The following is a 22,959-nucleotide window of genomic DNA, read 5'->3' on the forward strand; positions in this document are numbered from 1 at the left end:
GCCTCTCTAACTTACGGCGGCGTAGCGTAAATACGATACGATGCGCCGCCGTAACTATGCGCGCCCCTACCTGAATCTAGCCCCTTATGTTTAATGTACCCGATGCACATCATTATCTTGCAGATGGAAGTATAGACTTGTGTGTGAGCGGCTGGGACAGGAATGATATGTCACTGTTACTATATATAGCCGTCACCTCCTAGCAGCCCGCACTTCCCACGACCCTGAACTCCCTAATCCCACACACTTCCTGCAAGCGGGACACAGACACAAGAGATATACATACAACCCTGCTACTACACAGGCAAACACATCATTACCACTGACTGACACCGATTCACATTTCCATACAAAGCGTTGTCACAGATGCAAAATGCACAATGCGCAGCTATGCAGGAAATCTGTGTACTTATGTCGGCACACACATGTCACATCTGATCCACAAATATACATTCCGCTCCCAGGATAATCCTTATGGATTGGACATATTCAGTAACAGATGGGGCAATTAAATGTCTGTTTAATCAACACCAGCTCAGTACATAAATTCACTCGCTTGCTCATTTTCCTGCCATTTATGTTGACACGTTGCCATGGCAGCCGAGGCCTACTATCCTGGCTTCACCAAGGAGATACCCAAATCTTTGGGAATTACTCGCCGGGGACACAGCTGTGACTGTCACAGAGACCCCTACAGCAAATATTTCACTGCATACAAACTAATGGCGCCATTCCTTCAGTGTACAGGACATGATGAGCGCCGAAATATTAGTTCCAGGATGTATTAAGCCTTCTATAAAAGGTGCAAAATAGAGTACTTTATCACCATGACAACACACGCACTTTAATTTAAAGGAGATTTACTAAAACTGGCACATCAAGGGGCAGATCCACAGAGAAATAGATCGGCGCAGCGTATCAGAGATACGCTACGCCGCCGTACCTTACCTGGCGTAATTTTTAATCCTTAAAGATTTTGCGCCGTAAGTTACGGCGGCGTAGTGTATCTCTGGCGGCGGAATTCAAATCGGCGATTAGGGGGCGTGATTCATTTAAATGAAGCGCGTCCCCGCGCCGAATGAACTGCGCATGCTCCGTTTCTAAATTTCCCGCCGTGCATTGCACAAAATGACGTCGCAAGGACGTCATTTTTTAAACTTAGACGTGACTTACGTCCATCCCGATTCACGGACGACTTACGCAAAAAAAAGAAAAAATTCAAATTTCGACGCGGGAACGACGGCCATACTTAACATGGCAAGTCTAACTATACGCGACGAAATAGCAGCTTTAACTATACGACGGAAAAAGCCGACTACAAACGACGTAAAAAAAAATGTGCCGGACGCTCGTACGTTCATGGATCGTCGGAAATAGCTAATTTGCATACGCGACGCGGAAAACGACGTGAACGCCACCCAGCAGACGCTGAAGAATTGCATCTTAGATCCCTAGGCGTACGAAGACGTACACCTGTCGGATCTAACCGAGAAGCCGTCGTATCTTGTTTTGAGGATTCAAAACAACGATACGACGCGGGAAATTTGTAAGTACGCCGGCGTATCAATAGATACACTGGCGTACTCGCTCTGTGGATCTACCCCATAGAATTTAATGCCGCTGTGCAGAGTAATCAATCAGCTTCTAGGTTTTTATTGCCAAAGCTTAAAGGGGTTGTAAAGGTAAAAGTTTTTTCACCTTAATGCATTAACCACTTAAGACCCGGACCTTTATGCAGGTAAAGGACCCGGCCAGTTTTTGCGATTCGGCACTGCGTCGCTTTAACTGACAATTGCGCGGTCGTGCGACGTGGCTCCCAAACAAAATTGGCGTCCTTTTTTTCCCACAAATAGAGCTTTCTTTTGGTGGTATTTGATCACCTCTGCAGGTTTAATTTTTTGCGCTATAAACAAAAATAGAGCGACAATTTTGAAAAAAATGCAATATTTTTTACTTTTTGCTATAATAAATATCCCCCAAAAATATATAAAAAAAAACTTTTTTTTTCCTTCAGTTTAGGCCGATTCGTATTCTTCCACATATTTTTGGTAAAAATAAAAATAAAAAATCACAATAAGCGCTTATCGATTGGTTTGCGCAAAATTTATAGCGTTTACAAAATAGGAGATAGTTTTATTGCATTTTTATTATTAATTTTTTTTTTTACTACTAATGGCGGCGATCAGCGATTTTTTTCGTGACTGCGACATTATGGCGGTCACATCGGACAATTTTGACACATTTTTGGGACCATTTTCACAGCAAAAAATGCATTAAAAATGCATTGTTTACTGTGAAAATTACAATTGCAGTTTGGGAGTTAACCACTAGGGGGGCGCTGAAGGGGTTAAGTGTGACCTCATCTGTGTTTCTAACTGTATGGGGGGCGGGACGTGTGACGTCATTGATCGTGTTTCCCTATATCAGGGAACACACGATCAATGAAGCTGCCACGGTGAAGAACGGAGAAGCTGTGTTTACACACAGATCTCCCCATTCTTCAGCTCCGGGGACCGATCGCGGGATTTTTTCTCACTTCCTGTTGTATCTTGTCACTGGGACAGGAAGTGTTTGGAAAATCTCTCTAATGGAGCCCCAGATAGCAGTAAAAGCCTGACAGAGAATAAATGGGTGCTCAACCTGTGGCCCTCCAGCTGTTGCAAAACTACAAGTCCCATCATGCCTCTGCCTTTGAGAGTAACACTTGTAACTGTAAGCCTTGCAATGCCTCATGGGACTTGTAGTTCCGCAACAGCTAGAGGGCCACAGGTTGAGCACCCATACTTCCCCATGATAACAGACGTGGTGACACATGTAGCCCACTCTGAAGGTGACCCTCAGACATGGTAAAGGCCGTGATGACGTCACACAAGTCCAGCACTTCATGTCTGCCCATCAGAAGACACACAAGCCTCTGATACCCGGGAAACAGCAAACAGATTTATAATTGCACTGACTGCTCAGAGTTCAGCGGCTCAGCTTGGTTCTGGGGGAGGGGCGTCCAATGTTTAGATTTCTCATGTCTATAATTGTGAAACACTTTTATATCTTCCCGGAATGTTAGAAAATGATGATTCACTATGAGCTGAAAAATCTGCCTAGTATAAACAATCAATTCACAGAGTACAGCCAATCACCAGCCTTCCTATAGAGACAGCTTCAGCTCTGAACTCATCTAGCTGAATATCAGAAAGATGAGACCTCTGTGTATTAGGAGAGGAGAGCTCTGAGTATTAGGAGACGAGAGCTCTGTGTATTAGGAGACGAGAGCTCTGTGTATTAGGAGACGAGAGCTCTGTGTATTAGGAGACGAGAGCTCTGTGTATTAGGAGACGAGAGCTCTGTGTATTAGGAGACGAGAGCTCTGTGTATTAGGAGACGAGAGCTCTGTGTATTAGGAGGAGAGGAGAGCTCTGTGTATTAGGAGGAGAGGGGAGCTCTGTGTATTAGGAGGAGAGGGGAGCTCTGTGTATTAGGAGGAGAGGAGAGCTCTGTGTATTAGGAGGAGAGGAGACCTCTGTGTATTAGGAGAGGAGAGCTCTGTGTATTAGGAGAGGAGAGCTCTGTGTATTAGGAGAGGAGAGCTCTGTGTATTAGGAGAGGAGAGCTCTGTGTATTAGGAGGAGAGGGGAGCTCTGTGTATTAGGAGAGGAGAGCTCTGTGTATTAGGAGAAGAGGAGACCTCTGTGTATTAGGAGGAGAGGAGAGCTCTGTGTATTAGGAGGAGAGGAGAGCTCTGTGTATTAGGAGGAGAGGAGAGCTCTGTGTCCTGATGTCTGTGTATTAGGAGAGGAGAGCTCTGTGTATTAAAAGGAGAGTTGAGCTCTGTGTATTAGGAGAGCTCTGTGTCCTGATAAACCATGTATTAGGAGAGGAGAGCTATGTGTCCTGATGTCTGTGTGTATTAGGAGGAGAGGAGAGCTCTGTGTCGTGATATCTGTGTATTAGGAGGAGAGGAGAGCTCTGTGTATTCGGAGAGGAGAGCTCTGTGTATTCGGAGAGGAGAGCTCTGTGTATTAAAAGGAGAGTTGAGCTCTGTATTAGGAGAGCTCTGTGTCCTGATAACCATGTATTAGGAGACGAGAGCTCTGTGTATTAGGAGACGAGAGCTCTGTGTATTAGGAGAGGAGAGCTCTGTGTATTAGGAGGAGAGGAGAGCTCTGTGTATTAGGAGGAGAGGAGAGCTCTGTGTATTAGGAGGAGAGGAGAGCTCTGTGTATTAGGAGGAGAGGAGAGCTCTGTGTCCTGATATCTGTGTATTAGGAGGAGAGAAGAGCTCTGTGTCCTGATGTCTGTGTATTAGAAGGAGAGGAGAGCTCTGTGTATTAAGAGATGAGAGCTCTGTGTATTAGGAGAGGAGAGCTCTGTGTATTAGGAGAGGAGAGCTCTGTGTATTAGGAGAGGAGAGCTCTGTGTATTAGGAGAGGAGAGCTCTGTGTATTAGGAGAGGAGAGCTCTGTGTATTAGGAGAGGAGAGCTCTGTGTATTAGGAGAGGAGAGCTCTGTGTATTAGGAGAGGAGAGCTCTGTGTATTAGGAGAGGAGAGCTCTGTGTATTCGGAGAGGAGAGCTCTGTGTATTCGGAGAGGAGAGCTCTGTGTATTCGGAGAGGAGAGCTCTGTGTATTCGGAGAGGAGAGCTCTGTGTATTCGGAGAGGAGAGCTCTGTGTATTCGGAGAGGAGAGCTCTGTGTATTCGGAGAGGAGAGCTCTGTGTATTCGGAGAGGAGAGCTCTGTGTATTAAAAGGAGAGTTGAGCTCTGTATTAGGAGAGCTCTGTGTCCTGATAACCATGTATTAGGAGACGAGAGCTCTGTGTATTAGGAGACGAGAGCTCTGTGTATTAGGAGGAGAGGAGAGCTCTGTGTATTAGGAGGAGAGGAGAGCTCTGTGTATTAGGAGGAGAGGAGAGCTCTGTGTATTAGGAGGATGGAGAGCTCTGTGTCCTGATGTCTGTGTATTAGGAGGAGAGGAGAGCTCTGTGTCCTGATATCTGTGTATAAGGAGGAGAGGAGAGCTCTGTGTATCAGGAGAGGAGAGCTCTGTGTATTAGGAGAGGAGAGCTCTGTGTATTAGGAGAGGAGAGCTCTGTGTATTAGGAGAGGAGAGCTCTGTGTATTCGGAGGAGAGGAGAGCTCTGTGTATTAGGAGAGGAGAGCTCAGTGTCCTGATAAATGTATACTGGTGGTGGGCTTTTGGAAGAAAGGAGGGAAGGGTCTTTATACTGGGTGGAGGAGAGGAGAGCTCTGTGTACTGATGTCTATGTATTAGGAGGAGAGGAGAGCTCTGTGTACTGATGTCTATGTATTAGGAGGAGAGGAGAGCTCTGTGTATCAGGAGAGGAGAGCTCTGTGTATTAGGAGAGGAGAGCTCTGTGTATTCGGAGAGGAGAGCTCTGTGTATTAGGAGAGGAGAACTCTGTGTATAAGGAGAGGAGAGCTCTGTGTATTAGGAGAGGAGAGCTCAGTGTATTCGGAGAGGAGAGCTCTGTGTATTCGGAGAGGAGAGCTCTGTGTATTAGGAGAGGAGAGCTCTGTGTATTCGGAGAGGAGAGCTCTGTGTATTAGGAGAGGAGAGCTCTGTGTATTAGGAGAGGAGAGCTCTGTGTATTCGGAGAGGAGAGCTCTGTGTATTAAAAGGAGAGTTGAGCTCTGTATTAGGAGAGCTCTGTGTCCTGATAACCATGTATTAGGAGACGAGAGCTCTGTGTATTAGGAGACGAGAGCTCTGTGTATTAGGAGGAGAGGAGAGCTCTGTGTATTAGGAGGAGAGGAGAGCTCTGTGTATTAGGAGGATAGGAGAGCTCTGTGTATTAGGAGGATGGAGAGCTCTGTGTCCTGATGTCTGTGTATTAGGAGGAGAGGAGAGCTCTGTGTCCTGATATCTGTGTATAAGGAGGAGAGGAGAGCTCTGTGTATCAGGAGAGGAGAGCTCTGTGTATTAGGAGAGGAGAGCTCTGTGTATTAGGAGAGGAGAGCTCTGTGTATTAGGAGAGGAGAGCTCTGTGTATTCGGAGGAGAGGAGAGCTCTGTGTATTAGGAGAGGAGAGCTCAGTGTCCTGATAAATGTATACTGGTGGTGGGCTTTTGGAAGAAAGGAGGGAAGGGTCTTTATACTGGGTGGAGGAGAGGAGAGCTCTGTGTACTGATGTCTATGTATTAGGAGGAGAGGAGAGCTCTGTGTACTGATGTCTATGTATTAGGAGGAGAGGAGAGCTCTGTGTATCAGGAGAGGAGAGCTCTGTGTATTCGGAGGAGAGGAGAGCTCTGTGTATTAGGAGAGGAGAGCTCAGTGTCCTGATAAATGTATACTGGTGGTGGGCTTTTGGAAGAAAGGAGGGAAGGGTCTTTATACTGGGTGGAGGAGAGGAGAGCTCTGTGTACTGATGTCTATGTATTAGGAGGAGAGGAGAGCTCTGTGTACTGATGTCTATGTATTAGGAGGAGAGGAGAGCTCTGTGTATCAGGAGAGGAGAGCTCTGTGTATTAGGAGAGGAGAGCTCTGTGTATTCGGAGAGGAGAGCTCTGTGTATTCGGAGAGGAGAGCTCTGTGTATAAGGAGAGGAGAGCTCTGTGTATAAGGAGAGGAGAGCTCTGTGTATTAGGAGAGGAGAGCTCTGTGTATTCGGAGAGGAGAGCTCTGTGTATTCGGAGAGGAGAGCTCTGTGTATTAGGAGAGGAGAGCTCTGTGTATTAGGAGAGGAGAGCTCTGTGTATTCGGAGAGGAGAGCTCTGTGTATTCGGAGAGGAGAGCTCTGTGTATTAGGAGAGGAGAGCTCTGTGTATTAGGAGAGGAGAGCTCTGTGTATTAGGAGAGGAGAGCTCTGTGTATTCGGAGAGGAGAGCTCTGTGTATTAGGAGAGGAGAGCTCTGTGTATTAGGAGAGGAGAGCTCTGTGTATTCGGAGAGGAGAGCTCTGTGTATTCGGAGAGGAGAGCTCTGTGTATCCGGAGAGGAGAGCTCTGTGTATCAGGAGAGGAGAGCTCCGTGTATCAGGAGGGAAAGGAGGGAAGGGTCTTTATACTGGGTGGAGAAGAGGGCTTTGCATTCACATCTGTATATTAGGAGGAGAAAGGTATACATTGGGGTGCAGGTTTTGATCGGGTCTCTTTCATATTATAGGGCACAAGCTTCTGTTGGAGAACATGAAGCCATTTCCCATTGGATGCCTAATAGAGAACATGTGCTGAAGTATTTTTGCGCCAAGCAGAATATACTGAAATGAAATCCTTTCTTCAAAGCCAGATCTGCAGAACATTCCGACACTAATAGTTTCAGCACACACGTCTCAGCATAAACCTCCTCCATGCAAGTTTTGTTTTTTTAGATTATGAATGGAAATGATATCAATTTTATTACCCCAAAGGTGCGACATCAACACAAAAACAGGGCATGTCATTTGATTGGTCGCTATAGTTATTAGCTGTACTTTAATGGATCAACATAGTCCAATGAGGATTTGTTGTTCACAACAACCAGATTGTAGGACTGCAGGCGACTTAAAGTGGAACTTCCCTCTAAAGGGGTGTCGTCCCCCCCTTTCCTCTTTATATTTTGGAACCTTTTTATTGCGGGCAGATCAGGTACCCAGGTTTGACAGGTACCCACTCCCACTTCCAGATCGCCTAGGTCAGGGGTCTCCAAACTTTCTGAACAAAAAGGGCCAGTTCACTGTCCTTCAGACTTTAGGGGGGCTGGACTGTGGCCAATGGGATTTAAATTGTTCTAGCATCAGTGGGAGTAAACAATGCATCCCTGGTATTACTGAGAAGAATATATCCCCATTGTTGGTGTCAGTAGGGGGGAATACAGGCCATTATTGGTCTCAGCGGAAGTATAGTGCCCCATCATTGGTATCAATGGGAGGAATTGTGCCAAATTGTTGGTGTCAATGGGAGGAATAGTGCCCATGATTGGTATCAGTGGGAGGAATAGTGCACCATCATTGGTATCAATGGGAGGAATTGTGCCAAATTGTTGGTGTCAGTGGGAGGAAAAGTGCCAATGATTGGTATCAGTGGGAGGATTAGTGCCCCATCATTGGTATCAGTGGGAGGACTAGTGCTCATGATGGGTTTCAGGGGGAGGAATAGTGCACCATCATTGTTCTGTGTGGGAGAAACAGTGCATCATCATTGGTATCAGTGGGGGAATAGTGCCCCATCATTGGTGTCAGTAAGAGATATAGTGCTCCATCATTGGTGTTAGAGGGAGGAATAGTGCCAATGATTGGTATCAGTGGGAGGAATAGTGCACCATCATTGGTGCCAGTGGGAGGATCAGTGCCCTATCATTGGCGTCAGCGAGAGGAATAGTGTCCATGATGGGTATCAGTGGGAGGAATAGTGCCAATGATTGGTATCAGTGGGAGGAATAGTGCCCCATCATTGGTGTCAGTGGGAGGAATAGTGTTCCATCATTGGGTTCAGTGGGAGGACTAGTGCCCATGATGGGTATCAGTGGGAGGAATAGTGCCCATGATGAGTATCAGTGGGAGGAATAGTGCACCATCATTGGTATCAGTGGGGGGAATAGTGCCCCATCATTGGTGTCAGTAAGAGAAATAGCGCTCCATCATTGGTGTCAGTGGGAGGAATAGTGCCCCATTGTTGATGTCAGTAGCAGGAATTCTGCCCACCAACAATGGGTGTCAGTGGGAGGAAACGTGCTCCAAGAACCTGATAATGGAGACCATTGGACTAGGTGATTCCACCACAAGTTCTCCCCTCCCAACACTGCCCACAACTGTAACGGTACCCCAAATGGGACAGGGGTTAACGCCGTTTACGATATTCCATTCCACCAACCCACGACAGCTTCTCAACACTCCACAATCCAGCAGACAGGACCCATTAGAATTCCCTAGACAAACGAGACACATCTCTACTCTGGTTCCAAACGGACAGATCTTTTAATGGTAAAACTCAGGCTTTTTATACAGTTAGCAACCAAAAAGCATGCTGCAGTAATCAAAGGGACAATGACACACTCCACCCACAACATCATACAATGGGTACTAACGAGTCCCCCTCAATCCACATCTTAGACAGACATTCTGACTCTGCGATAAGCTATTCTCACCTGCTACACAATGCACATTCCTTTAGTAAACATAAGTCAGACGTCTGACCTTTATAGGGTGCTAACTCACAACACATTATCATCAATAGAACTTTCACACAATACAGTGTCAATTAGCATAGCACAATGAAATATCTTAGCAGCCAGACTTAATTAACACAATAGACAATAGAATGCAATCACAGCAAGCTTTATCACTACAGCCAGGTAGCTGGAGGTGATTAACATCAATTAACATCTTAAAAGTATGTGTCCCCACATTGAATGAATCACACTATTATTGACCTGTTGGGTTCAGAATTAACCACCTGTAATATTTCAAGATATCCTGCAATACATTGTGAATTATCATTACTGCCCATCTCATGTAATTCAAGATATCATTTCTCAGTCATCCTATGCCCCTAGTGGACATAGGATGACCCTAGACACAGGAGTCATTGGTGAAGCTGAACCAGGAGTACCCTGCATCCTTCAAGAGCCTCTGGGTCCCACGGGCCATACCGTTACAACAACCTTTTGGGACACGTCATAGGTCCCAGAAGGCTGCGGGACCATTCATAAAATGTACGCACAGTGCGAAGCCGGCTTCCCACAATTAACATGATGGCGTCTGGAATGCGAAGACCGGTGAACAATCAGCCCAGAAGAGGACATTGCTGGATCTCTGGACAGGTAAGTGCCCTTAAATTAAAAGTTAGCAGCTACAGTATTTGTAGCTGTAGACTTTTGTTATGTTTTTTTCAAACAGGATGGAGAACTTCTTTATTGAAATTCGATGATTTTAAGAGGGCACTGCACATTTACGTCATCTCCAGTACGGAACACAAGTTAAAGCATAGTCTTTATTACATCCTGTAAAAACAGCAGAAAGTAAGTATAATTTAGCAGGAGGTAAAAAAATATTGGCACCACTTCATCCACAAAATTGTTGCAATTACAAATGTTTAGGTATTCTCCTGTTTATTTATTTTGTATGTATTGCTACGACACAAAAAAGTGGAGAAACAAAAAGCCAAATCTGACACATTTCATGCAAAACTCCAAAATGGACTTGAAAAAATGATTGCCACTCAATCAAAATTGTAAGAAATAATTGCATTCCAAGTTTGTGATGCTCCTGTAATTTGCAATTAAACTCATCTGTATCAATTACTAGAGGCTGACAATATAGAAATCACACCGGCAACCAGTTAAAAATGGTAAAAAATTGACTCAACCTTTCTGTTGTGTGTCTCGGTGTGCTACGTGGAGCATGGAGAAGAGAAAGAGCAGCAAAGAATTATCTGAGGATTTGAGAACAAAATTGTGGAAACGCATTGGACAATCTCAAGGTTACAAGTCCATCTTCAGAGATCTTAGACCAGTGGTTCTCAACCTGGGGGTCCGGACCCCCACACGCTGTTCCATGCACACACCAACACTGTTGTCTGCCATCTTGATTAACGGTCTTTGGACTGGCCTGCGACATCTGTGCCGCCTATCAGTAATCAGACACACCTGCCACTTACTACTGATTGTAGTACCGCCACGCTAGCATCCATTTTTATACCCTTAAAATAGACCGGAACATGGCTCAGCCTCTCAGTGAGCCGCTGAGATCTATAGGCAAACAGGTAATTTTTCTCCTTCATTGATGTACGCCAATGAGGCTGCACTGATGGGCATGATAAGGCGGCAAGGGTGGGCACTGATAGGTGACACAGAGGTGGCACTGATGGGTGACACTGAAGGACATTGATTTTTTTTATCCAGAAAAAAGGTTTATTGAAGCACAAGTGGAAATTTACATACATCGAGGTTACTCTCAGGCAAAAAACATTAGACAACATTCCAGTACCAATTCTAGCAATGATAAACCATCTCCCTGCACCACATACATGTCAATATCCAATCCCGGCCCCACCCAGTCTCCCCCTCTCATTATAGATGACCCCCACATCCCGCTGACCAGTCCCGGTCTGAAGGACATTGATAGGTGGCACTGGTGGGCACTGAGAAGCGGCACTGATGGGTGGTTACACTGGTAGGTTATACCGATAGGCAGCACTGCTTGGTGCACTGATTGGCACCACTGGTGGGCATTGATAGGTGGAACTCATGGGCACTGGCAGATGGCAATTGTGGGCACATCCGCCTCCTTCCACTTCGGGACAGATATCCCTTGCACATAAGCTGGTGATCGGCTTTTTTTTCTCCTCATGCTGTCAGCAATTGCCAAGCTTTTTTTCATCACGTGGCTGACAGCTGATCACTTGTTAAGGGCTCGGGATCGGCCCCTTACTCAGATCTGTGATCACAGCACGGCAAGCGAGAACAGTGGAGGACGTCTATTGACGGCCTCCTGGAATTTCAGGTCCGCGTTGTACCCGTCATTCGGCTATAGCGCGGACGCCAAGTGGTTAAATGCCAAACTTTCCTCTGGCTATACTTCTATACTAGATTTCTTTTCAGTGAGTTTCCGATGGTGGATTACAAGAAGCAAAGCAGCTCCAGACAGTGGTAGTCTCAAAGCTACTCTCAAAAGTTCAGAAAGGCTCAACCCTCTGAAGATGCAATCATGGACAAAATGAGGGCGTTTGAATATTGGAGAACTAAAAGATGGAAAACCCCTTTAATTTCTGCTTTGTACCAGAGGGTCAAATAACACCTTCCCCAAAAAGCCCCTACGCCATCTGCCCAAGTCATCCAGACCTGCTGCAGACTGTTCCGTCAAGATGGAGGAAATTGAGAGTATTTGGACAAGAGGGAGAGGGAAAGGAGGTTAGCAGGAATTTAATGATGCTAAAGGAAAGAATGTCTCTCCTCCTCCCTCCCGTCCGCCCAGAGTGCTGAAGGATACTGAACCGCCCTGCAACATCTGGAAGAGCTTTCTGCGGCCAATTCACCCACACACTCTCGGCGCGCACACACACACACAGAGATGAGGCTGCCCAATTTAATCCTGCCACATGTGGCACTGGAAGCTCTGCCAACATACACAGGAACAGGCAGACCGCGTGGCGCCCAGCCCAACCTGTCCTCATCCGCTGACCTAGAGAGCGACGGTGGGGGCAGGTGATAGAATAATCTATTTCCAATGTGTGTATGGCGGAGATGCTGAGTGATTCACGGGCAGCGCATGACTAGTAATATTTCAGACAGAGGGGGTGATGAATATGTGTTATAGGGGGATTCGGAGGGGGCTGTAGGTGTGCGCTAAATCAATTCCATATGTTGGAACATCAAACTCTTATGAAATGAACACTTAACTACAAAATGGAAACTTTCAGAAAGGAAGCACAAAAAGGTAAAAATACGACTGGATTCACATTTTAAGGGAGCATTTGTCAAGGAGTGCTTTAAACTGTCTCATGCCTTGCTATAACTTGAGACAATTCTACTTCAATGTGTCTCACAGCACAGAAAAATATGTCTCAGCATAACACGATTCCACCCCTAAAGAAAAAAAGCACGATACTTAGATCTATTATATGGCTAAATAAAGAGATTACAGTTCTGCTTTAACCCTTAGGCCCCATACACACGATAGAATCCATCCGCTGAAAAATCCCAGCGAATGGGTTTCAGCGGATAGATCCTATGGTGTGTACACTCCAGCGGATTTGTTTCCGCGGATATTTATCCCCTGGGATGGATTTCCAGCGGATAAATATTTGATGACATGCTATCAAATCTATCCGCTGGAATCCATCCCAACGGATGGATCCGCTGGTCTGTACAGACTCACCGGATCCATCCGTCCGAAGGGATCCCCCGCATGCGTCGTAATGATTCGACGCATGCGTGGAATTCCTTATATGACTGCATCGCGCACGTCGCCGCGATGATGCGGCGACGGCGCGACACGTCATCGCCAGAGGATTTCGGCGCGGATTTCGATTCGATTGTGAGTACACTCCATCGCATCAAAATCCGCGCAAATCCTCGAGAGGATTTATCCGTGGAAACGGTCCGCTGGATAAATCCTCTCGTGTGTATGGGGCCTTAAAGTGGTTGTGAACCTCTGAAATTAAAAATAAATAAAGCATATCACTCCATAGTGTGTTCTTGCCTCAATCCAAAGCACCTACCGCGATTCCTATCTGCTTTTTCTTCCCTTTGCTATTTGCATCAGTCACTTATGACAGGTAATGAAGATACCACTAGTACAAACAAATGGCTGTGCAACGCTGTATATGGCAGTGCTATTGTAAACATGAGTAGAGTGTTCTATTTTTGCCAAAATGTTCACGCAGGTCTCAAGATTATAATAGCACCGCCATATACACGAGTACAGCAGTGCACAGCTAATTATGTTAAGGACAGGCTGTATGCTACACCCAGGCTACCGAAGCAGAGGACATACAGCTGTAGTTGCGCTGAGCGAACTAAGGCCTTGTACACACGATCGGAATTTCCGATGGAAAAAGTCCATCGGAAATTTCGACCGTGTGTATGCCCTATCGGAAATTCCGATGAATTCCATCAGAGATTACATAGAAAACATGTTCTCTTTTCCTCCGATGGAATTCCGATGTGAATTTGGTCGGACAAAGGTCCGATCGCGTGTACAGGGCATTAGCCTACCGTGTGCTCTCAAAGCCCCCAATGGTATAAATATGTGCTGTTCACATCTCTCAACACAATTAGGAAAACATGACCTGTCCAACTTTCAACCGTCATACAGCACTGTAAGGTATGTGAAATAGTGCAACAGCACGTCACAGTATGTTATAACGCGCATTGAAAATTGCAAATAAAATGCAGCCGAATTGCTGATGCACAGGCATGAATGGGTCCTATGAATACCTGTGAAGCTGAATTGATACATTTATAATGGAGATGTAATACAATGTTGCAGGCAAGGTTTTAGCACTGTGTAAATTATGGATTTATGAGTTTTATCAGTGATCAGTTCATTGATACCTATGCTGGTAGTTAGTGTGAACGCCGTCTAAAGATTTATATTTACTTTCAGCGTTCTGCCCCATAATTAGCACGACTTTGGGGAGTTGGGAAACTGCAGAGCTGGATGGAAGCCTGATCTATGAGAGGTACCAGTCGCTATGACAGGTTCCCTTTAACATGTATAGAGGGTGCCCCCTGCTGGTGACAAACAGACATAGAATTAAATTGAATATGTGTCTCTGCAATTACACGCCTCCCAAATTTCACAGAGAAGAAAAAAGGCATACCCTTTAGTACAAAGTATGTAGGGAAAAGGGCACATCACCTTCATGTCCCAGTTACATAAACAATGAAGGCAAGTTTTTCATATTTCTCCCTTATACTTGCTTTTCAATATAATAATGCAAGAACAAGGTTTGGGGGAACCTATAATGTAGTATAATACCTTTAAACTGAATAGTGGGAGAGACCTATACATCCAGCCCCCCAAAAAAAGACAACTAAGGCAACAAGCAGAAGAGACTTGTTTGGGCTAAAGAACACAAGGAATGGACATTAGACCAGTGGAAATCTGTGCTTTGGTCTGATGAGTCCAAACTTGAGATCTTTGGTTCCAACCCCCGTGTCTTTGTGCGACGCAGAAAAGGTGAACGGATGGACTCTACATGCCTGGTTCCCACTGTGAAGCATGGAGGAGGAGGTGTGATGGTGTGGGGGTGCTTTGCAGGTGACACTGTTGGGGATTTATTCAAAATTGAAGGCATACTGAACCAGCATGGCTACCACAGCATCTTGCAGCAGCATGCTATTCCATCCGGTTTGCGTTTAGTTGGACCATCATTTATTTTTCAACAGGACAATGACCCCAAACACACCTCCAGGCTGTGTAAGGGCTATTTGACCAAGAAGGAGAGTGATGGGGTGCTGCGCCAGGTGACTACCTCTTGAAGCTCATCAAGAGAATGCCAAGAGTGTGCCAAGCAGTAATCAAAGCAAAAGGTGGCTACTTTGAAGAACCTAGAATATGAAATATATTTTCAGCTGTTTCACATTTTTTTGTTATGTATAATTCCACATGTGTTAATTCATAGTTTTGATGCCTTCAGTGTGAATCTACAATTTTCATAGTCATGAAAATAAAGAAAACTCTTTGAATGAGAAGGTGTGTCCAAACTTTTGGTCTGTATTGTATATCAATATATATATATATATATATATATATATATATATATATATATATATATATATATATATATATCACTGCGTAAATTGTCGGTGCTATATACCAGTAATAAATAAAATGGGTCCAAAGGATCTGGTTCCAAAAGTGGGACAGTCCCTGCAAATGAGGCGCAGTTGAAAGCTATGCATTTCAGTTTTAGGGAACCCTTTTTTGACTAGGTCTGAACCTCAGCTGGCCAAGTACATTTTTTTTGTTTTGCACATGCCTGCCAATTTTTCAGTGACTGAACACTAAAGCCCCATATACTAGGGGGTCGACCAATAACGTTTTTTCAGGGCCGATACAATATCGATTTGTCGGCTGCCTTTAAGGCCAATAGCCGATATTAGGTGCCGATATTCTGTAGATTTTATCTTTTTTATTGCTGTCACAAGGAATGTAAACATCCCATGTGACAGTAATAGGCAGTGGCAGGTACTCTCTATGGAGAGATCTGGGGTCTATAAGACCCCCAAAGCCCTCCACTGCACTTAAAATTATTCAAAATGGCAAGATCAGCGTTTCTATTTTTCTTTTAAACGGGTGCCTTTAGGATGAGAGTAATCCGGAAGGGATATCATGACATTGTTTCCGGGTTACTAGCTCCGAAATACGAACAAAGCAAATGGCTTTGTTCAGGTCTCTGGCCAGCTGGTCGCTCGGGCATGGGACGGGAGATCCGTGCTGAGCAGTGGAAGGTGGCGGGAGGGGGGCAGAGCGGCTACTTGGCCACATCGGTTGGTATTACTAGAAAGCCAACCTTCCACTCTAAAGAATAGCAGCTGCAGGCATCACCCTGGTTCAACCACTTGAAGCAAGATTGGTAAGTTTGTTACCAATACTTAAAAAAAAAAGTGAATATCGGCTGCCGATAATTGGCCGCACCGATAATCCGTCAACCCCTACCATATACACCTGAGTATTTTGTAGCTCATAACTACAAACCCCTTAACATCCAAAATCCCATGTGCTGATCACATGCACTCGCCCAAGAAAAAAAAAAACTCTCTAGCAATACACACTAAACTGAGCATGTGCAGCTTGTTCACAAGGCTCTGCACTATCAAGAGACTGTATGGGGACAGTGGGATAATCAGTAAAGACAGGATCAAACAGCCTTTTTACACTATGCAGAGGATCCACAGTGAGTATAACAAGCATGCTTTACTGCATACACAGACAGAATTTACTATCATGGGTTTAATAACACACTAAAGAATAGGGATTTTTAAAACATTCTTCTTATCCACCTAGTGCCTTTTTGGCTCTTCAACATCTTTGGTAACCTGGTGTGGTTGCACAGTCAGTCACTTTTCCTTTTCTCTTTTTGTTCCTTTTCCTATCTGGAGATGAATGTTTTTGTTTGTATTGAAATTTATAGGGCCCTCTGGCCAGGAATCGGCACAAGATGACATACTTTGGATTTCATACCCGATCTGTTCTTTGTATTGTGTTTTAGAGGTACGTAATGTGTACTCTATATTGTTATACATCCCTTTTTAGCTTGGCAAACATACTTTTTGTTCTGCTATGGTAATATCCAAGGCTATGTTTATATGAGCGTTTGTAATTTTGTTACTTGTCTTTGAAAAAGAATAAAAATTACTGGAAATTAAAAATTTCTCTTCAAGACAAGACAAATTAAGAAAAACTGCAAATATTACCTTTTAACGTTTCTCCTTTTCCTACTGGACCTTTCCAGCCATAGGCAAAGCAACACAACTGGAACCTGTCTGCCCTTACTGTGCTCTTGTACCACTTAGATTTGCCAATGGGAGTCAAGAGAAACTGGCACTTTGAGGTATAAGGCACACATGGACACTTCCCCAATACTCCAAATCTCATCTCTTGTGTGATGTCCCATGGGAGCTTGCTTTGCCCCATGAAGGTATAGACCAGCGATGGCGAACCTTGGCACCCCAGATGTTTTGGAACTACATTTCCCATGATCCTCATGCACTCTGCAGTTTAGGTGAGCATCATGGGAAATGTAGTTCCAAAACATCTGGGGTGCCAAGGTTCACCATCACTGGTATAGACTCTCAGAAGGTCAAAGCATAGGAATTGTGTAGGGATACAAAGCTAAGAGCAAGAACGATGCCTCTACCGTGCAGCTGTACAGGTCCTCTTTAAAAGCTGTAGTATGTAATCAAACAAATTGTACAATTTTACTTTCATCCCCCAGATTACGTAACCTGTGGCACACATATCTATACATTCAGAATAATACCATAGAAAATAATCTTCAGCATTCCTTTAGTGGGTCATGTTAGGGCTGGCATAAGAAGACAATAGCTTTTGTTTTAGATTCAGAACAAAGGTGCTTATTCTTTAGGTAAAACCTTTCGCCAGACCATTTATTTCAAGAAAAATCTTCCCATAAAATTTTATGTGCATTTCCCATATTTTAGGCATTGTATTTACCTGAAAAGCTTCCCTTGTGGAAATACCCAAAAGCCTAAGCCTGCTCCTGGGTGCTGCCATCTTGGACGTGATGTCAGCAGCCCCAGCAGTTACACTCTAGAGCAGCCTTTTTCCACCTTCCTAATTCAGAGGAACCTTTGAAAAAATATTTAAGTCTTGGGTAACCCCAGCTAAAACCAATTTATTGGGAGCCAGGGGGAAAATACATGGGTGGACACTGGAAAAAAATGCCACCCTTACAGACAGTTAATAAGATCACTGGTGTCCTTCAGCTAAGAGCCGGTTCACACTGGGGCAACACGACTTCCAGCACGACTTTCACAGGCAACTTGAGTGCGAACAGCAGCGCGACTTGGGGCGACTTACAACGCGACTCAAGTCGCCTCCAGGACAGATGACAAAGCCAGTGGCCAATCAAATAATAATCTGCACTGTGGGAGGGGTTTGCCCTTAAAAAATATTTTCACTTCCTGGAAAGTCGCTTCAGTCAAGACAGAGATCCGACTTTGGAGGCGACTTCCATTGAAATCAATGGATACAAGTCGCCTAGAAGTCGGATTGAAGTAGTACAGGAACCTTTTCTAATGGTCGGAGCGACTTCAGTAGTGTACATTAAGACGGCTCCCATTCACTTCCATTGAATTTCTAATGTTGCGCGACTTGGGGCGACTTCAAGTCGGATCCCAAGTCGCCCCTGTGTGAACCAGCTCTTACTCTGTCAAGTGGAGTTGACCCCTGAACTATGCAAACATCAATAAAAGGGAAGGTCAATCCTCCACTGCTCAACAAACCCATAGCAACCTCTGGAGGAACCCTAGGGTTCTTCAGAGCCATGGTTGAAAATGGCTGCTTCATAGTATTCCGCATCATTCCACCCATAGCAGCTACATGAAAGGTTATGTAGGGGATGTCAGAGGAGGGATGGAGGAGCTGGGGCATCACAGAGAGCAATTTGAGACTGCCAAAAGAGAAGAGGGTTATGATGTGCAAGGAAGGAGGGGCAGCTATTCTAGGTAAATGACTGCTTCTGTAGTAGTGAAATTTTCTAGCAGGCCCTAACGCACATTAAAACGCAAAAAATAATTTATGGAAAGAAAAAATGCTGCAAGTAAGCCAGTAAAATATCAGATTTTTCTGTGCTTTTTGCCTGCAATTTTTTAGGTTAGTGAATGAGGTCTCTTTAAAAGAGATGTGCCGGTTTAAAGAAAAAAATTCACACTTGGCTAAGTGGCTGCAGCATTGTGCCCCGCTGGATCTACACCAAGAACCGAGTGATTAAGGACCGCTAATTGCTCAGTTCTTGGGTCCACTCGGAGCACAAACTTGTAACTGTCAGTCATTGGCTCTCCACTCTGCCCCTGCAGCGCCACACTGTGGGGGTGGGTGGGTGGGGGGTGGGAGCAGCTGGCTCAGCCTTTCAGCTGCAGTTCAGGCATTTGGGCAGATCCCGACATTGACGGGCCCCCTGCAGAGCCTATAGTGGCTCTGTGTGAATCTGGGTCTAGGGGAATGCAAAACTAAATGCACTCCTGTGACTCAAAAGAGAATTATGGCCAAAGTAGCTTTGTTCATATTTCTCCTTTAAAGGGGTTGTAAAGGAAAACATTTTTTTCCCTAAATAGCTTCCTTTATCTTAGTGCAGTCCTCCTTCACTTCCCTCATGCTTCCATTTTGCTATTAAATGTCCTTATTTCTTCTGAGAAATCCTCACTTCCTGTTCTTCTGTCTGTAACTCAACACCGTAATGCGAGGCTTTCTCCCTGGTGTGGAGAAAGCCTTTTAAGGGGGGGGGGGTGAGCAGGCAAGTCAGGACACTCTCTACTTTGCAGATAGAGAAAGGAGCTGTGTGTTAGTGGGCGTCCTGAAACTCCTGCTCCCCCCCACAAGAGGCTTTCTCCACACCAGGGAGAAAGCCTCGCATTACGGTGTTGAGTTACAGACAGAAAATCTGAGGATTTCTCAGAAGAAATAAGGACATTTAAAAGCAAAATGGAAGGATGAGGTAAGTAAAGGAGGACTGCACTAAGGTAAAGGAAGCTATTTAGGGAAAACATTGTTTCCTTTAAAAGCACATTTGGACCTTTGTATAAAGCCCTGTAAAGTTCCCCCTAGCTCCACGTGTCTATTATCCCTAAGGCCGCGTACACACCATCGGTCCAAACGGATGAAAACGGACCGAAGTTCAGTTTCATCAGTCCAAACCGTCCGTGTGTACGCCCCATCGGTCTTTTGTCCTTCGGACAAAAGTTAGAGAACTTGCTTTAAAATCGAACCGATGGAACGCTGACCGATCGGTCAAACCGATGGTTAGTACACAAAAGCATCGGTTTAAAACCTGTGCATGCTCAGAATCAAGTCGACGCATGCTTGGAAGCATTGAACTTCGTTTTTTTTCAGCACGTTGTGTGTTTTACGTCACCGCGTTTTGACCCGATCGGTTTTTGGAACGATGGTGTGTACGCACATCAGACCATCAGTCTACTTCAGCGGTGAACCGATGAAAACGGTCCGTCGGACCATTCTCATCTGATGGATCGACCGTGTGTACGGGGCCTAAGATTGAACCGCAGACAGAGCATGGCTATATTTCCCATTCATCTCTAAAGAACCTGAGGTCAGGCCTGGCCCAGATGAAAAGGCTGGATTCACACCTATGCAGTTTAGGTGCTTTTTGCATTTTGCAGATTTGCACCACCGTCCATTTAACATGATTTTCCATGGAACACGTTCTGTAGTGCAAACCTGCAAAATATACTAAAAATGCCATAAGTGTGAATCCAGCCTAAATGCTGCTCAGCACAGCAGAGAGACGGATAGCGTAAAGCAGGACCATGTTGCATAGGTAGTCTGATTTGGAGTAGGATAGGTAAGGGGGGGGGGGGGGGCTGTACAGGGTACTTTCATACAAAGGTACACCTGTACTTTAAAAAAGGACAACTTCACTTCAACTTCATCTTTAAATGCATTCCTCCCCCATGAGTGGAAGCCCCCTAGGATTTATTTACCTTCATCCCCCACTACAGTTCTTCTCTGTGCTGGTCTACACTTATGGTGGCCCCCAAACACCCAGACAAAGGAAGGAACAGGCTATCCAGCTACCCAGGACAAGAGCTTAACATGGCCAGGACTCCTTTAAAGGCTGTACAGTGTGGCTCAGGAACACAATGTGGGTCTGAAGAGAAGGCATTCACTAGATGGCTGCCATTTAGGTGGGTGGAGGACATTTAAAGGACAAATTTACTAAAAGTTAAATTGTCCTTTAAAAGTACAGAGCAATATACTGGTACTATAAAATTGCCCAAAATAAACGGAAGGATTAATCGTTCAATAGCAGAAAATGTCATGTCTTCCAGACCTCAGACTTGTACTTACAGTAAAGTGCGTGACGCACAATTACACATTTATAAAAGGGCATCAAATAACAAAGAAAAGAGACAACCGGTGACTAGCAGCCGCTCCTCACATGAATGAATCTGCCTTGTTGTGACATGCATTGTGAATCTTATCTATGTGTGACATTTCTTTGAGGGAGGTGGCAGCATGTAATCACACGTCTGTAGCCCCAGTACAATGAGATCTGCTATGGGGCATGCCCAGTACAATCCATGTTTCTGAGCTCTCTGTTCTCCCGACACCCCGGATCTCCCCCATCCTGTGTATCATTGTAATGTCTCGGGTCAGTACCTGGCTGGCTCCTGTGCTCTTACGAACATCAAAGATTCTCAGTCTCTTGTCCTGCAAGAAGAAAAATGAAAATAATGAAGGAAAATAACTGACTTAGAGGGGAAAAGGCAAAATATTACAATATATAAATATAATGATAGCACGCACATCTCAAACTGCTTCTAATGAAATTCATGAAAGCCGGTTCTTGCCTATAAACAGTGTCAACCTCTCACACTATAGGTAACCTCAGGACAGGAAACCAGGTAAAACACAGGCCTGGGAGAATTTCTTAAACCACTAGAGGGCCGCGCTATAGACGAAAGACTTCCGCAGCACGGCTCTCAAGTGTCGGGTGGACGTCCCTGGACGTCCTGCTGTTTACATTCCCCGCGCGCGTAGCGGGGAAACACTGTGCCCGGCGCATCGCTGAGCAGCCGATGCACGTGCCAGGTACCCGCGATTGGCGGTGACAGCAGGGACGTGGAGCTCTGTGTGTAAACACAGATCCCCACGTCCTGTCAGGGAGAGAGGAGACCGATCTGTGTCCCTTGTACATAGGGACACAGCATCGGTCTCCTCCCCCAGTCAGTCCCCTCCCCCCACACACAGTTAGAACACACCCAGGGAATACATTTAACCCCTTCCTCACCCCCCAGTGTTAACCTCTTCCCTGCCAGTCACATTATACAGCAATTAAAGCATTTTTATAGCACTGATCGCTGTATAAATGTGAATGGTCCCAAAATTGTGTCAAAAGTGTCCAATATGTCCGCCGCAATATCGCAGGCCTGACAAAAAAAAAAAAAAAAAAAAAAAATCGCAGATCGCCGCCATTACTAGTAAAAAACAAAATCATAAATCTATCCACTATTTTGTAGGCGCTATAACTTTTGCGCAAACCAATCAATATACGCTTATTGCGATTTTTTTTAACAAAAATATGTAGAATACGTATCGGCCTGAACCAAGGAAAAAAATACTTAAAAAAAAAAAAAATTGGGATATTATTATAACAAAAAGTAAAAAATATTGTGTTTTTTTTCCCAAATTTTCTGTCTTTTTTTGTATATAGCGCAAAAAATTAAAAATCGCAGAGATGATCAAATACCACCAAAACAAAGATGTATTTGTGGGGAAAAAAATGATAAAAATATAATTTGGGTACAGTGTTGTATGACCGTGCAATTGTCATTCAAAATGCGTCAGCGCTGAAAGCTGAAAATTGGTCTGGGCACTAAGGGGGTTTAAGTGCCCAGTAATAAAGTGGTTAAAGGGGTTGTAAATCTTTGTTTTTTATTTTCTAAATAGGTTCCTTTAGTGCCGGTTCACACAGGGGCAACACGACTTCCAGCGCGAGACGACTTCAGTGCGACTTACAACACGACTTCAAGTTGCCTCCAGGACAGGCGACTTTGCCAGTGGCCAATCAAACAATAATCAGCTCTGTGGGAGTCAAGTGAAATCAATGGGTACAAGTCGCCTACAAGTTGCCTTAAAGTAGTACAGGAACCCTTTCTGAAGTCGGAGCGACTTCAGTAGTGTCCATTCAAACAGCTCTCATTCACTTCAATGGAATTTCTCATGTCGCGCAATTTGGGTCGACACAAGCCGAATCCCAAGTCGCTGTAGTGTGAACTGGCACTTCAGCGAGTGCATTGTTGGTTCACTTACCTTTTCCT

At 44.9% G+C, this 22,959-nt stretch overlaps 1 protein-coding gene across 1 annotated transcript in view; it reads right to left on the reverse strand.

Moving 5' to 3' along the window:
• The window catches only part of LOC120943338 (coronin-7-like), a 268,405-nt gene that overhangs the window by 203,146 nt on the left and 42,300 nt on the right, over positions 1-22,959 (reverse strand). Inside the window, exon 7 of the mRNA XM_040356578.1 lies at positions 21,299-21,349. Within this exon, the coding sequence (XP_040212512.1) occupies positions 21,299-21,349 (51 nt within the window). The remainder of the gene's footprint in view (positions 1-21,298; positions 21,350-22,959) is intronic.

This window comes from Rana temporaria, chromosome 6 (assembly GCF_905171775.1).
Source record: "Rana temporaria chromosome 6, aRanTem1.1, whole genome shotgun sequence".
Classification (NCBI taxonomy): Eukaryota; Metazoa; Chordata; class Amphibia; order Anura; family Ranidae; genus Rana; species Rana temporaria.